General features: G+C 34.9%; 1 protein-coding gene across 1 annotated transcript in view; it reads left to right on the top strand.

The window, feature by feature from the left end:
• RyR (Ryanodine receptor) overlaps positions 1-15,679 on the top strand; it is a 252,525-nt gene that overhangs the window by 119,170 nt on the left and 117,676 nt on the right. Inside the window, exons 42-53 of the mRNA XM_068355236.1 lie at positions 3,803-3,927; positions 7,076-7,330; positions 7,516-7,722; positions 7,925-8,089; positions 8,353-8,499; positions 8,706-8,867; positions 9,187-9,323; positions 10,327-10,495; positions 10,879-11,010; positions 11,295-11,439; positions 11,606-11,729; positions 12,005-12,232. Of these exons, the coding sequence (XP_068211337.1) occupies positions 3,803-3,927; positions 7,076-7,330; positions 7,516-7,722; positions 7,925-8,089; positions 8,353-8,499; positions 8,706-8,867; positions 9,187-9,323; positions 10,327-10,495; positions 10,879-11,010; positions 11,295-11,439; positions 11,606-11,729; positions 12,005-12,232 (1,996 nt within the window). The remainder of the gene's footprint in view (positions 1-3,802; positions 3,928-7,075; positions 7,331-7,515; positions 7,723-7,924; positions 8,090-8,352; positions 8,500-8,705; positions 8,868-9,186; positions 9,324-10,326; positions 10,496-10,878; positions 11,011-11,294; positions 11,440-11,605; positions 11,730-12,004; positions 12,233-15,679) is intronic.

Raw genomic sequence — 15,679 nt, 5'->3', positions numbered from 1 at the left:
GCTAAAAGGGCACCGCTGCGAGTCGGTGCAAATTTGCATCGCTAAAAGAAATGGACTATAGTTGATCATGCTACTGATCGTTACCAAGGAAGGGACTGCATAAAAATATAGGTTTGATAAATCTTGCAGCATGTCAGCGACTATCCAATCCTGAGAGTTTGATACTGAAGAGCAAAATTTTGTAATTTGTTGTATTGAGATACTAACAAACAAGTCCATATGATCCTTTCCTCACAGTTTCAACAACTGTTGACATATTAGAGGAGGATGAGACCATTTAGTGAAGATGAACTAACTTACTACTCAACGGATCTGCTAACATGTTAATGTATTCAGTGGCAAACTGTGATATCAAATGAATATTGTGATCACTCCAATATCTCTAGTATTTTCACATTAGACAATGTGGAGTATTTGTCTGAGTACTGAAAGAAAAGGAATTTTGACGAAGGAAAAATCTATTTCTGGGGAGAGACCTGTGACACCCGGTGAAAAATCCTTCTTTCTACCTTTTCTGATATAGATCTTCCAAATATACCAGAGAAAAATAAAAGCATGGAATGCAGAGGTTACTACCCTCGCGCGAGCACCTCGTGAGTCTCGTGTATACATCAGGGGCGTGTGAAAACCACTATTCACAGGCTGTCTTCCAATTAGATAACTCCTTCATAAACAAGATATTCCATGATTGACAAAGCAAGAATGGGGATTTCTAGCATGGAGCCGGCACCAATAGCCGTATATATTAGTAGTAGTTACCAGGATAACGGACGACTAGTCATACAAATCTACTAATCCTCTGATTATTTTTGTTTGTCAACCAATGCTGTGATTGCAAAACTTATAACACAATGAATGCTGGGTAAGACACGTTGAAATTGTGAATTGGAATGTAAACATACTCAGTTTTTTCTTGAGTTATTTTCTTCTTTCTCTTTTTATTATGACTTGCAGCTATCATTATCTATTTCCCTCTTTTGAAATCCTATGATTTTCAGGAATTTGTATGTAATCCAATACTTTTATGTTATATCAATATTTATTCTTGCTGTATTTGAAATCTCTGTTCTTGCTCTGATTCTGATGGATGAATTGCAATTCCTATGGGATTTTGTTCTCTCAGTGAAGAGAGTGATATGCAAAAGCTTCAAGTATATCTCGGCCTTAGCTAAAGAAGACTGTGCATTGCTTCAAATGCCTATAATTTTTCTTCTCTCTTTATTTGTATTGAATTTAATTTCTTATATATACTACTTGTATATGCTTATATTCAAAGCTTTTTGATGACTCAAAAAAAAAAAAAACAGTGATGATTGAGATTTTAGAAGTTGGGACTTATATATATATATAACTCTCGTGATAAATGAAACTTTTTTTTCTGTCCTGTTTCTTACTTTTAACTAAAAAAAATGTAGTTTAACTTCATGTGCTATTTTTATTGTTCTTGTATCTTTTTTGAGCAGTTATATCATCTTTGTGTTATTCTATAGTGTAGTATGTGTTCTTTTACCAGTGCATCTTAACCCAAGAATTCAGGTTCTTACCATTTAAGATGAGAGCACTTTTTTTAATGTGCTTTGTGTATTTTATTATGTAAGGGAAAATATGATTGAAGTAGAATATATATATGGCATTTTACAGGTTTTCATGTTGGTTTTCTTCCATTTTTATAATTTATTAGGGAATATTAGATGTCTTTAGAAGATAAAATGTACTATCCTTTCTTGATATTTGGTTCATGTCACTTCTCTTATCCTTATTCTTAACATGAAAGGGTATTTTGGTAACGATTATAGAATATTCTTACTTAAAAAGTGTTTAATCCATTTATTGATGAAAAAGAATTCTATTAACACTTATTTGTTGCTAGTTATTCAAAGAAAAAATGTCTATTGTCTTTTTTTATATGATGTTCGGGATTTGTTTATTTAAATTAAAGGTTAATGGCTCACTACAAATTTTTTTTATAAACATGTCAAAATATCTAGAATAGTCAACAAATGACAAATGAAGCTTTATTTGTTAATAGTTATTTACCATATCAAAATTTACTCTATATTAGTACAATACTGTTCAACAAATTGTTATCATAAACAACCAAAATCTAAGGAAGCTTTATTCACTTTAGCTGCTTGTTGATGTTACGAAAATCTTAACTAAAATCTTACCATTACTTTCTCTAATGTAGAAATAGTTCAGACATCTTTGTATCTCTTCTTTCTGGGTATTATCTTTTGAGTTATAGTAGATGAGTCTTACAGGGAGCGCTCTTGCTATACAGTAGTTAGCTGTCTTTCTTTAAAAGTGTAAGGTCATTTGGTGTTATGTTTATTCAGCTAGAGTACGTGTGTTTCTTAGATAATATGAATATCTAATATTTGCCATTTCTGTGTTGTAGGATTAGTGTTTGTTGTGTCTAAAAGGAAATAATGTTATTCTACCATTTTGATATATATGTTTTTGTAAACATTTACTTCGTACAAATAACTGACTCTGTCCCCATTTAAATCTATAGTTTTAAGGTAAACATTTAACAGGATTTGGCTCAAAATTTCTAGAGGTAAAATTTTACATACAGCAGCAAAAGTCAAAAGGGCTAGTGATTTCAAAAGATAACTTCATTTAGAATGTAATGTTGGTAAAGTAGTACACACACACACACACACACACACACACACACACACACACATATATATATATATATATATATATATATATATATATATATATATATATATATATATATATATATACACACAAACACACAGTTATACAGTATTGCCAGCTTTTATTGAGGTCTATATTGTAAAAAAGAATATAAAAAAAATCCATGAGTATGAGCTAGAATAAGTCTGTTTTTCTACACCATGGTCTTGTTAATCTAGTAATTTGTTTGGAATGTGCACCCTACCGAGGTTATTTGTAATTGCATATTCCAATGTTGTTAATTTTAGTTTGTGTTCTTTAGAAGGCAAGTTTTGATTAAACTTCACGTAGCCAATTTTCACGTAAATATTTTTTTTTCTATATAAAACCAAATGAATTTTCCAGTATAAACCCACCATGTACTTAGTCCACATTTGTGATCATGTATCCTAGTCTCTCTATTCTCTAGTTAAATGAAGATGTATATGTGTGTTTGTTAGCTGAACTATTCACGAACCCATTTGGATATTAAGTTACAGACAGGTAGAAACCTATCTATGACTGTATGATCAGCAGGCTTGGGAGGAAGTCCATGGTAACAAGTATTGGGTATGAACAGTATTAAAGAAATGTATAAGGAAAAATTTAAACCAGAATTGTAATGTCTATAATTCATGAAGAACACAAGTGTAGCTATGTAAATAATGGGTTTATAGGTGAAACAAACTTATTATGGTAAAGAGGTGTAATTTCAACAATTATGAACAAAACTTTAGGTATTCTGAATGATAATAGTATTTAAATTACATGTTTTAGTACAAAGGCTTTGAATGTTTAGCTGAAAATTAGGGTTATTGACAACATTAACAGAAAAGTAATAAATATGTATTAAACAGCTGTTTTGTTTTTAAATATTTCATCAATATTAATGTCATTGATAATGTAACATTGATTAGATTATGAATGGCGATTGATTTAAAATGCATAAGCAAATACTTTATATACTGTGTATTATTTTTGGTGTTGGAATCATTCTATTCTAAAGTGTAAGATACCTTTTGTGGCCTTCTAAGCATGCATGTTAGATTCCCTTTCAAAAATGAACCTCTGTTTTTTTATATACTTGTTATCCTAATCTGGTCACTTGTACTTCCAGGGGAGAGTGTGGAGGAAAATGCCAATCTTGTCATTCGTTTACTCATCCGACGACCTGAGTGTCTTGGCCCAGCTCTAAGAGGAGAGGGAGAGGGATTGCTGTGTGCTATTATTGATGCAAATAAGGTACGCGAGATTATTCATGATTGTAATATTAGGATGGATTACTCTGAAAATAATTATCAGATATTGAAATTTAATTTGCTATTCACTTGATATATTTCTGGGTCGACCTGTGACGCCCGGTGAAAAGGGTCCTTCCTTACACTTTTCTGATAAAATTTTATCAGAAAAGTGTAAGGAAGGACCCTTTTCACCGGGCGTCACAGGTATCTCCCCAGAAATAGATTTTTCCTTTGTCAAAATCCCTTAATACACTGTATTAACTTTTGATTTAATTTGTATTGATGGAGCCTTACAAACCCTTCTTGGTATAGAATTTTGTGTCCTAACCAATGTTTTTTATGCAATGAACCTGTTATTTCTATGAACCTCCCATGAGGTTCATATTGCTTCTTTTCCAGAAGCTCTTTATCAACTTTTATTCCTAAAATTTAAGAAGATTTCTACTTTCAATAGATACATTCTAGTAAAGTAATGAGACACTAGTGATCAATGGCAAGAAAAGAGAAGTGAGATGCTGTCCGAGCAAAGATCTGGCAGTAATTTTATTCTTCAGGAAGCGTTTTAAACGTTATAGATACTGTCTGAGGAATGATCTGGCAGTAATTTTAGTCTTCTGGAAGCGCAGAGCCTCTTTGTTATCTCAGTTTCTCTGTTGCATTGGTTCATTCTCAATATACATTACACATCTTGCAGATTGTGATAGGTTTTTTTGTTTTGTCTTCCTCTGGATTTTTTAGTAATTACTGCACAAGGGTAGGACTGTGATTTGAATTACCATCGTGAGGATTGCAGTTGCGTCACTGTTCCTAGCAGGGAAAGTATGTTTAAAGTTTGAGTGCTAGTGGAACTTGCTTTTAGTTTAGGGGGAACAGAGAGAAGACTAGGCTAGTTGCTTGTAGCGGGGATGATGACAAATATGACACACTAGCACTGTTCTCTATTAAACATTTAACCGTAAAATTACTAATAGCTCCATTCTGGCTGCAAGGGGAATGATCTGCAGGTCTCTGTTCTCTTGTGAAAGTCCCCAAGAAGGTTGCTGTACAAACTAATCTGCTCAGACAACCAATTTAAAAAGTGGCTCATCCAATCCAATCTGCTTCATCTAACCACCTCGAGATTATCCATCAAATTCTCATAACCAAGGTTTTGGCAGCCCTATACATTGTCTATTATAAGTTCTAAAAGACAGTCTACTAGTATTTTTTATCAAAGACACTGATGTGTTTATTTTTAATAGTTTCATTTTAAGTATGTATCAATGATTAGAACTAGTGAGGATGATATTGTTGACTTTCAAGTTTTCCTTTCATGAAAAGAATTTTCAGTCTTAGCCTTTGAGGGATATACATACTGTAGATCGGTGCTTGATTCTGTACTCAACCAACTGTGATTAGATCTATCCATTTTGTGTATTATAACGGATGCATTTAAAGCTTTTAGTATTAAAACTCCTCCAGTAATTAAGTCTATTTTATGGCATTTGGACATTGTGTAACATTATTTAAAAGGTTCAACCTTTGATTTGTATGAAAATCATTTACTTGCAAATTTCACAGTTGAAACACTTTTCCCATTAGTATTGGCTTCGACTAAATGGGCAATAAATTACAAGCATTATCTTTTTTTAAAAGGTAGGCTTTTGTGGTATAAGATGATTTTGTCTCTTGCCTTCCATCAGAGCAAAAACTAATTTAAGATTAAGAATCTACCACAATTGTTTCACTTCCCCTATTTGAAAAGGGTATTAAGCATTTCATCAGAATATAAATTTCTTCTTCTGGTAAAAGTTGTTCAGTATTTTTTGGACAAACTATGGAGATTAGAGGTAGCGTCCCTAATTCACTATGTGGGATTATACTTCCAAATTGTCTTGTCCAAAAAAGCAATTTTATTTCTAGTTAAAAGATTGGTCACATAAACTCAGTAAGAATGGTACCCTAATCTTATAAAAGCCTTGAAGGTGAAGGTGAAGGATATTAGGAATACACCTACATCTCTTAATTTTGTAGATATCTTTTTTTGGAAAAAAGTTCTAGCAGCAGCTCAATGGCATACCATGCTAATTCAATTCTCTCTCTTTAATTTTGCTGCCTATGCATCTGAGCCTCTTCTTCCAGGAATTCAAATTTTACCGTAATTTTTATGTTTTTCAAATTATACTTCTAAAATTTATCAACTCATCCATTGCATGCTGCAGATGGCTTTATTTCTTTGCTAGAACATAAACTTATGGTGCTTGGAAATTCTTCATTCAAACTTACAGCCTTTTTCCATGACACATGAGACGATCTGTATCCTTCTCTTGGTCATGGCCCCTATCCTTAAATTCTAGGTTTACTCCCATTTCACTGAAACCTTTGTCACATACCAGCATGTTAACTTTAACAGTAGAAGGGCCTGTGTTAATGCCTAATCGTAGCTCCATTCTCCCCGTGAATATATTCCAAATCGGAGACTCCTTCTCATTCTTGCTCGTAACTTCAGCAAATGACTTTTATTTTCTTTTTTTATTTAAATCCATTTACGGTATATTTCTGTATCAAATTGAGAATTTCTGCTTTCTCTACTAGGAATAACACCTCGCAAGATTTTTTAATACTTAGTCCAGTATTTATTTCTTCCTGCTCTCTATACCTGGGGTAATGCCTGACAAGACCTTGTAGTTTTAAGGCCAGTACTTACTGCACATGAAGTTTCACAGTTGTCCAAGATTATGTGGTAAACTTTTGTTATATGTAACAAAGCTGTTACACTCGTGATGCAAGATGTGACGAGAGACAGTGAACAGTATAGTGCAGAGCATAGGTATGTTGATGTTGGGCCCAACAGTGACTTAGTATGAGTATGTGCATGTGTAAAGCCACCATCTTGACTAGGCGTTTAGCAGACGAGTGGATGGATTGAGGGTACGAGCTTTAAAATTTTTACCATATGCTTTTGGGGCTGTGTATAGTTTAATCCTCAATTTTAAAATCCATGGGTATCGAGGACGGATTGCAAATGCTGTACGAGTAATTTTCATAAAATTGTGGAACTACAGTATATGTCTAACTATTTTTCATTATGTATTGTAATGATTGGAACATATCATCTGTTTACTGAATAACCTAGAAGTTTACTAATTACCATGTTATCTCCATTTCAGATGTCTGAGCGCATTGCTGCTCAGCGCCTTGGGGCTGAGGCAGAAGGTGCTGTACCAATCGATCATCCACTGCCAGCAGGTGATGATGATGAGGATTACATCGACACAGGTGCTTCCATACTTAATTTCTATTGCACCTTGGTAGATCTTATGGGACGCTGTGCTCCAGAAGCTAATGTTATAGCCCAGGGTAAAAATGACAGTCTCAGAGCTAGAGCTATTTTGCGCTCTTTGGTTCCCCTTGAGGATTTGCAGGTTGGTACTGTTAAACACAAATTTCATTTTACTGGTTCTCTGCTTGTAGATGATAATAGTGGAAATAGAGACAGTTTTCATTGATTAAGTAATTTCTTATTATCATAGATGGATATACTGCATGGCATTATTAGTAAATGGGAACTGACTTGAATAGAAAATCATTCTTTTCATAATTCTTGCAGGGTGTGCTGTCTCTTCGCTTCACTCTATCCAACACTGCTGCAGATGAAGGTCGCAGTGACATTCCTCCTGGCCTTATTCCAGCCCACAAGCAGAGTGTGGTGCTTTTCCTGGAACGTGTATATGGTATGGATAACAAGGATCTTTTCTTCAGACTGCTTGAAGATGCCTTCTTGCCTGATCTTCGTGCTGCCACAATGCTGGATAAGGTTATTTTTATGTTAAATCAGTTACTGATATTATGAGAAAATAGAGACAATTTTGGAATAAAAATGAGAGAATAGCTCTATACATTATTTATTGTGATACTGTAGTAAGATTTATTAAGTTTCAGTCCTTTTAAGACAAACAAATTTTTGTGCTACATTGTGCGGTACATTCATTTGATAATTTTTTTTTTCTTTTCACCAGTCTGATGGATCAGAGTCTGAGATGGGTTTGGCCTTAAACAGATACATTGGTAACTCCATTCTTCCAGCTTTGATTTCCCACTATAGCTTCTATTCTGAGGCTGAACAACATGCTCCATTGCTTGATGCCACTCTTCACACTGTGTACCGACTCTCCAAGTGCAAGGTTAGTTGGAAAACAAAAGTTTTCTTAAAAGAAGAGCAATTGTTAGATTGTTAGTTACAAAAAAAGTGTTGAAATATTGTACACTATATTTTGATTTAATTTTAAACTAGGAGTTTTTGATTAATCCAATGTTGCTCTCTTTAGTAGCTGTAATAAATGACACTTTAATGGGTGTCATCCAAATGGACTTACAGGTATTTACTTTCTTTATTAGGTTATTTATACTGCTTTGTCACATTCTTAAATTGAATTAACTATTTCAGATTCTGACCAAGGGACAGCGTGAGGCTGTATCTGATTTCTTGATAGCCCTCACCAGGGAAATGCAGCCAGCTATGTTATTACCTCTCCTTCGTAAATTGACTATTGATGTTTCGAAATTGTCCGAATACACGACTGTTGCTCTTAGAGTAAGTATTTTCTATTTTTTTGTTTATTAAATTAATGTCTTGACTTTCAGTTAACTATTGTACTGTTAAGTTTATCTATTATTTTGATTAATATTGCTGTTGAAATATTTGATAAGAACTTTTGATAATTATAAATGGTCTGAAAACATTTACTTACAAAATAAAATGGAACCATATGTATTCAATGTACCTATTATCTGTTACAGCTACTGACCCTCCATTATGAACGTTGTAGTAAATATTACAACACTTCTTCCAATACACCTGGCACAGCCTCAGAAGAAGAGAAACGTCTTACCATGATCCTCTTCACAAATATCTTCGATTCCCTTGCAAAGATGGAGTATGATCCAGAGCTGTTTGGCAAGGTTAGAGACTGGGTGTTCTTGCTTTAATGCTCAATCTTATAAGTTCCGAGTTGTTGTTTTTTTTTGTTGATTTCAGCTTTACTGCGTGAGTGGTATTTTTATACTATAAAGCAAGACAGCTTTTTTGGTTGAGCTGTCAGTTTTCCTATTATCGTAACAAGTCTTCATTAAATCATGATGATTAATTTTGAATAAGTTTTGAAGCACTCAACATGTACTCAAATTCTTATTTGGAACATGCAATTAATCTGCAGTACATTGAGCAAATTTCTCCTGTTCTTATTTTTCCACCATAGTAACATGCCTCCTTCTATTCTAGGCACTGCCTTGTCTCTCGGCTATTGGCTGTTCACTTCCTCCAGATTATTCATTAACACATGGTTATGAAGATGAACTGTATAATACTTCATCTTGTGCTGAAGGTCCCTATAAACCTATGCCTATTGACACAACTGAGTAAGTAGATTTAGCTGTTTGTTAAAAGCACTGTCTATTGAGTAAGATAAATGATAGCCCATTGTTTGGAAATGCTGTAGGAATGTGTATAGCTGGTAGATGGTATCTTTGATTTTGATATAATGTCGTGTACAATAATTTTGCTTTACAGTTTTTCGCTTGTCCATAATGTGATGCGAGATGTAATCGATTTGATGTGTTTTTTAAATTTGTAACTAAATTTTTAAATGCCATTCTAGAGTCCAATATTTTACTATAGTTCAGGAAATTGGTGGTTTTCAGGTTTAGATTATAATAAGCTTTGCTATGCAAATACAGTACCACATATATAACCAAGTCTTTATCTATTTCCTATTTATCTTATATGGTACAATTAAAATATTTCATACATAACAGGATCATGTAAAATTTTCCACCTTTTTAGATGTTTTATAAATATTCTTACAGTGAAAATTAAGCCAGTTTTCTATCGTTTCTTTTTGTTTTGAATAAATTTTGAGTTTTAGATTATTTAGTACATTAATTAATATAATCAGTAAGAATTATAAAACAGATATTTTCTTTATACCTGATTTGTGTTGAATTCAATTATTTCATTTAATTTTATGTATGTAAAAATGTCACAATTTAGTAGATAAGATTAGACAAATTGAATGAAAGTCAAACTTAAGAAATGATCCATTGTATGTTTTTCACTACTTAAAGTTTACCCTCAAACTAGCAATTTCAGGGATAGTTCTATAATTTTTGCCTTGTTACATGTAAATTCTAACTATATACTGTATATTCTATGAGCATGCTGTACATATAAGACTATATACAATACTAGATATTTCATCCTTTGTTTTGACCACTGATCCCCGCAACAGCAAATGCTTCAGGTCATTACAGTAGTCCCAAAAATTAAGGTAAAGAATGTAGTCTCAAATTAGTCTTAAGCAAATTTTAACAAATTGTTAGCGTTGCTGAATGATGATGTAATTTGTATTACTTTTGCCCTTAGGGTTGAATTGAGCACTGACATCGCCAACCTCCTTGACAAGTTTAGCGAGCATTATCATGATGCTTGGGCCTCTAGGAAACTTGAGAATGGTTGGTCTTACAGTGATACTTACTCATATGTGGATAAGGGACACCCAAGGCTTAAGCCATATGCAATGCTGTCTGACTATGTAAGTTATTTCAAGTATATTAATTTAAGCTAATGGTGTATGGTTGCAATTTATTATTCTGCTCAGCTGTTCTAAAGTTATCAACAAATTTATTCCGAGATATAGATTGTTAATAAGCTTTTCTTGGTAAAACTTTGAGAGATATTTATTTTACATTTTAACATCATGTAAGTCTCACAAAAGAAGTTGGGAATATTAAAAGGGATTTTGTATAAAAAAACTAAATCTCAATAAATATTTTTTTGTAATATAAATAATCATCCAGGAAATAAGCCTTTCATGTTCTATATTGTTAATCCTTAGCTACTAAAGGTATAGTTGCCATCAATTTGCTTAATCTCGGTAGGTTTTTCTTATTCTTTTCTTTATTTTTGTTCCAATAGGAGCGAGAACGATACAAAGAGCCAGTAAGGGATGCACTTAAGGCTCTTTTGGCCATGAACTGGAATATTGAATATGAGAGTATGGAAAGTACCCCCTCATCTGCCAGGGAACAACTTCACCGCCAAGATACAGTAAGTACTTATTGTCTCATGTCTGCAGTTTTTCATGCCATGTTAGCCAAATGGTTTCTTCATGTATTTAATGGTTTTCATTATTTTTCCAGTCTTTTCAATTTTATAGTGTTAAACTTTTTACAGTACAGTATCATAGATTTTACTTAAGTAGGATATATTCTTCCTCAGATTAACATTTATTTGTTAGAAGTCAGAAAATGCATTACAATATCTAGATATTTTTGCTGTAATTTATTACTTTAGAGAAGAGAAAGGATTAACTATCTCTATTTATATTGCAGACTGATCTCTACAACTATAACCCTCAGCCTGTAGACATGACTAACCTCACGTTATCCAGGGAAATGCAGAACATGGCTGAAAGACTAGCAGAAAATGCTCACGATATTTGGGCCAAGCGCAAGAAGGATGAATTGGAAGCTTGTGGTTTGTACTGTCTTGGATGGGTATCTTTGAAAAGATTTGTGAAGATAATGGATGGCTTTGAGAAGGAAGTGAAAGTTTTATGCAAAAAAAAAAAAATGAGATATGGCCGCAGTTTTGAATTTCATCAACATGGCATAATTAATTTAGATTCTATATTTTCTCACAGGCGGAGGATTCCCACCACAGATGGTTCCATATGATATGCTTACTGAGAAAGAAAAACGCAAAGACCGTTTCCGTAATGTTGAACTTTTGAAATATCTTCAGTTTATGGGATACAGATTAGGCAGGCAAGTTATGAATGATATTAATTTTATAATACAGAACACTTTTACCCTTTAATTGTTAACTAATTCAAGTCTGTGGTTTGATTAATGAACAATGAAAAAAGATATTCAAAATATGCTGTAAATTATAAATACATCTGACAGGTTGTTACACCACCAATTATAAATTAGTTAATTTCGTATTTTCATACTACAGAAGTTTTCATTATTTTTTCATACTGATAATTATAGTCATAAATTCAGCTTATAATTATCAATTTTTCATTTAATTTTCAAAGAGCCCATGGTAGTGGTGATGATGGTGGAGCTGCCGCAGGGGCTGTGGAACGCCGCTTTGCCTACAGTCTCTTGGGTAAACTTCTTCAGTATTTGGATTGCGCTGCCATAAACATGAAACTATTAAGGCCATCCTCCAGCCTTTCAAGACGTTCTTCCTTCAAGACTTCTACGAAGGATGTTAAGTTCTTCTCTAAGGTTGTGTTGCCTTTCATGGAAAAGTATTTCAGGTAAGTCTGTTTAGATTTAACATACCATATATATATATGCTACCGTGGTAACATTAACCATTCCTGTGAAAGGCTAATTATGGCAAATGAATTAATTGAAAGGCATAAAAGACTCTATTGTGTAGTGTAAATTTAAAATGCTTTAAAAACCAGTTATTGTGTTAAATGTTTTAAAAGTTTGTTGTTATGCTGATGATGTAACACCAAATGAGAGGAAGTAGATCTAATGGTAGACTACCATTGTTAATGAGCAAAGTGTTAACCCTTTTACCCCAGGCTCTTTGGAAATTTCCAACCCTTAACCCCCAAGGGGTTATTTTGTCCCCAGCACATTTTGCAGTATATTTTTTTTAAATTGCTCTAACAGCCTTAATTTTTATCATAGAGAGGTCAGGTTGGTCTCATTCTCTTGGAAAATGCCTGAATTTTCTCAAGAAATTATCAAAAATATGAAAAAAAAATTTTTATAGCATTTTTTTGCAAAGACGTACCGGTACGTCCATGGGGGTAAAGGGATGAGTTTTGTGAAACGTACCAGTACGTCCTTTGGGGGTAAAAGGGTTAATCAGAAGATGTGTAAACTATACATGCCACAAAAGGAGCCTACTGCCTAGCTTGCAATCTTCATTATTATCTAAGCTGCAACCCTAGTTGGAAAAGCAGGATGCTATAAGCCTAAGGACTCCAACAGGGAAAATAGCACAGTGAGGAAAGGAGATGAGGAAACATAAAATAGTGTGCTTGAGTGTACCCTTAAGCAAGAGAACTCTAACCCAAGACAGTGGAAGACCATGGTACTGAGGCTATGGCACCACCCAAGACTAGAGAACAGTGCTTTGATCTGGGAGTTTCTTTCTCCTAGAAGAGCTGCTTATTATAACTAAAGTCTCTTCTACCTTTACTTATTAGAAAGTAGCCACTGAACAGTACAGTGCAATAGTAAACCCGTAGAGTGAAGACAGAATTTTCATTTATTTTAGTATTGTCAGGTGTATGAGGAAAGAGGAGTATGTGTGAAGAATAGGGCAGACTATTCGGTGTATGTATAGGCTAAGGAAAAGTAAGCCGTCACAAGAGAGGGATCCAAGACTAGAGAACAATGGTTTAGTTTTGAAGTGTTTTCCTCTTAGAAGAGCTGCTTACTATAGCTAAAGAATATCTTCTAACCTTACCAAATAGAAAATAGCCACAGAACTAATTGCAGTGCAGTATCCCTTAAATGAAGAATATTTAGATTATCTTAATGTTGTCAGGAAAGAGGAGAATGTGTGAAGAATATGCCAGACTATTCGGTTTATGGGTAGGCAAAGGAAAAAATGAGCCGTAACCAGAGAAAGAGATTGAATATAGTACTATTGGGACAGTTAAAGGACCCAACAACACTCTAGCTTGTGCCTTGGCCATCTTACTACAGTACCTATTTTGTACAGTCTTTTATTTTGTTTCTCCCTAGAGTACCTTTTGGATTATCAGTTAGAAGCTCCATAGTTTGAGGTAGTTCTCATGGTTTTATCCATGTAAATATAACTCTGTTATCCTTGGAGCTTTGAATTCCATTACCTGTCTCAACGCCCAGGAGCTCCCAGATTGAATTTTCATCGTAATTAGTCAATCCAGGTGTTTCTGACAACTTGAATCTTCCCATTTAACATTCAGTTCAGGATATTTATAAGCAGTTGGGTAGTTGGGAAACAAATCTTATATGTTAGAGAAAAATAATTTTTCCACCAAACTCAATACTGTACTTAACAATCAAATGCAAATCCATTACTAATCAAAGTTCCTACTGTAATAACCTTAGATTTTTGGTGTGAATCACTGGTTTTGTTTAGTTTTGGATGTGGGATTTTCATGATAACATGTGTTGGTTACCAGGAGGTTAGATTGCCTCAAGTTACAGTTTAAGTTTTTTACATTACACTTATTAGTTAGTTTTATAATTTTTTACATTGTGTACAGTAAATTTAATATGTGACTGATGAAATAGTACATACATACATACATATACCAAAGGCACTTCCCCCAATTTTGGGGGGTAGCCGACAACAACAAGAAACAAAACAAAAAAGGGGACCTCTACTCTCTACGTTCCTCCAGCCTAACCAGGAACTCAGCCGAGTTCAGCTGGTACTGCTAGGGTGCCACAGCCCAACCTCCCACATTTCCACCACAGATGAAGCTTCATACTGCTGAGTCCCCTACTGCTGCTACCTCCGCGGTCATCTAAGGCACCGGAGGAAGCAGCAGGGCCTACCGGAACTGCGTCACAATCGCTCGCCATTCATTCCTATTTCTAGCACGCTCTCTTGCCTCTCTCACATCTATCCTCCTATCACCCAGAGCTTTCTTCACACCATCCATCCACCCAAACCTTGGCCTTCCTCTTGTACTTCTCCCATCAACTCTTGCATTCATCACCTTCTTTAGCAGACAGCCATTTTCCATTCTCTCAACATGGCCAAACCACCTCAACACATTCATATCCACTCTAGCCGCTAACTCATTTCTTACACCCGTTCTCACCCTCACCACTTCGTTCCTAACCCTATCTACTCGAGATACACCAGCCATACTCCTCAGACACTTCATCTCAAACACATTCAATTTCTGTCTCTCCATCACTTTCATTCCCCACAACTCCGATCCATACATCACAGTTGGTACAATCACTTTCTCATATAGAACTCTCTTTACATTCATGCCCAACCCTCTATTTTTTACTACTCCCTTAACTGCCCCCAACACTTTGCAACCTTCATTCACTCTCTGACGTACATCTGCTTCCACTCCACCATTTGCTGCAACAACAGACCCCAAGTACTTAAACTGATCCACCTCCTCAAGTAACTCTCCATTCAACATGACATTCAACCTTGCACCACCTTCCCTTCTCGTACATCTCATAACCTTACTCTTACCCACATTAACTCTCAACTTCCTTCTCTCACACACCCTTCCAAATTCTGTCACTAGTCGGTCAAGCTTCTCTTCTGTGTCTGCTACCAGTACAGTATCATCCGCAAACAACAACTGATTTACCTCCCATTCATGATCATTCTCGCCTACCAGTTTTAATCCTCGTCCAAGCACTCGAGCATTCACCTCTCTCACCACTCCATCAACATACAAGTTAAACAACCACGGCGACATCACACATCCCTGTCTCAGCCCCACTCTCACCGGAAACCAATCGCTCACTTCATTTCCTATTCTAACACATGCTTTACTACCTTTGTAGAAACTTTTCACTGCTTGCAACAACCTTCCACAACCTTGCCCCCTGTGGCCGCGGGGGCATAAAACAATTAGAATAGCGCCAACGTTATCCCTGCGTGTCGTAAGAGGCGACTAAAAGGGACGGGACGAGGGGGCTGGGAACCCCCTCTCCTGTATAAAACTTCCTGTGAGACAGCAACATGAAATAGTAGATTAAAAAAAATCTGTGAA

The sequence above is a fragment of the Palaemon carinicauda genome, chromosome 31, assembly GCF_036898095.1.
Source record: "Palaemon carinicauda isolate YSFRI2023 chromosome 31, ASM3689809v2, whole genome shotgun sequence".
Lineage (NCBI taxonomy): Eukaryota > Metazoa > Arthropoda > Malacostraca > Decapoda > Palaemonidae > Palaemon > Palaemon carinicauda.
Note: the sequence above shows the minus strand (reverse complement) of the source record. Positions and strands in the feature narration are given on the sequence as shown.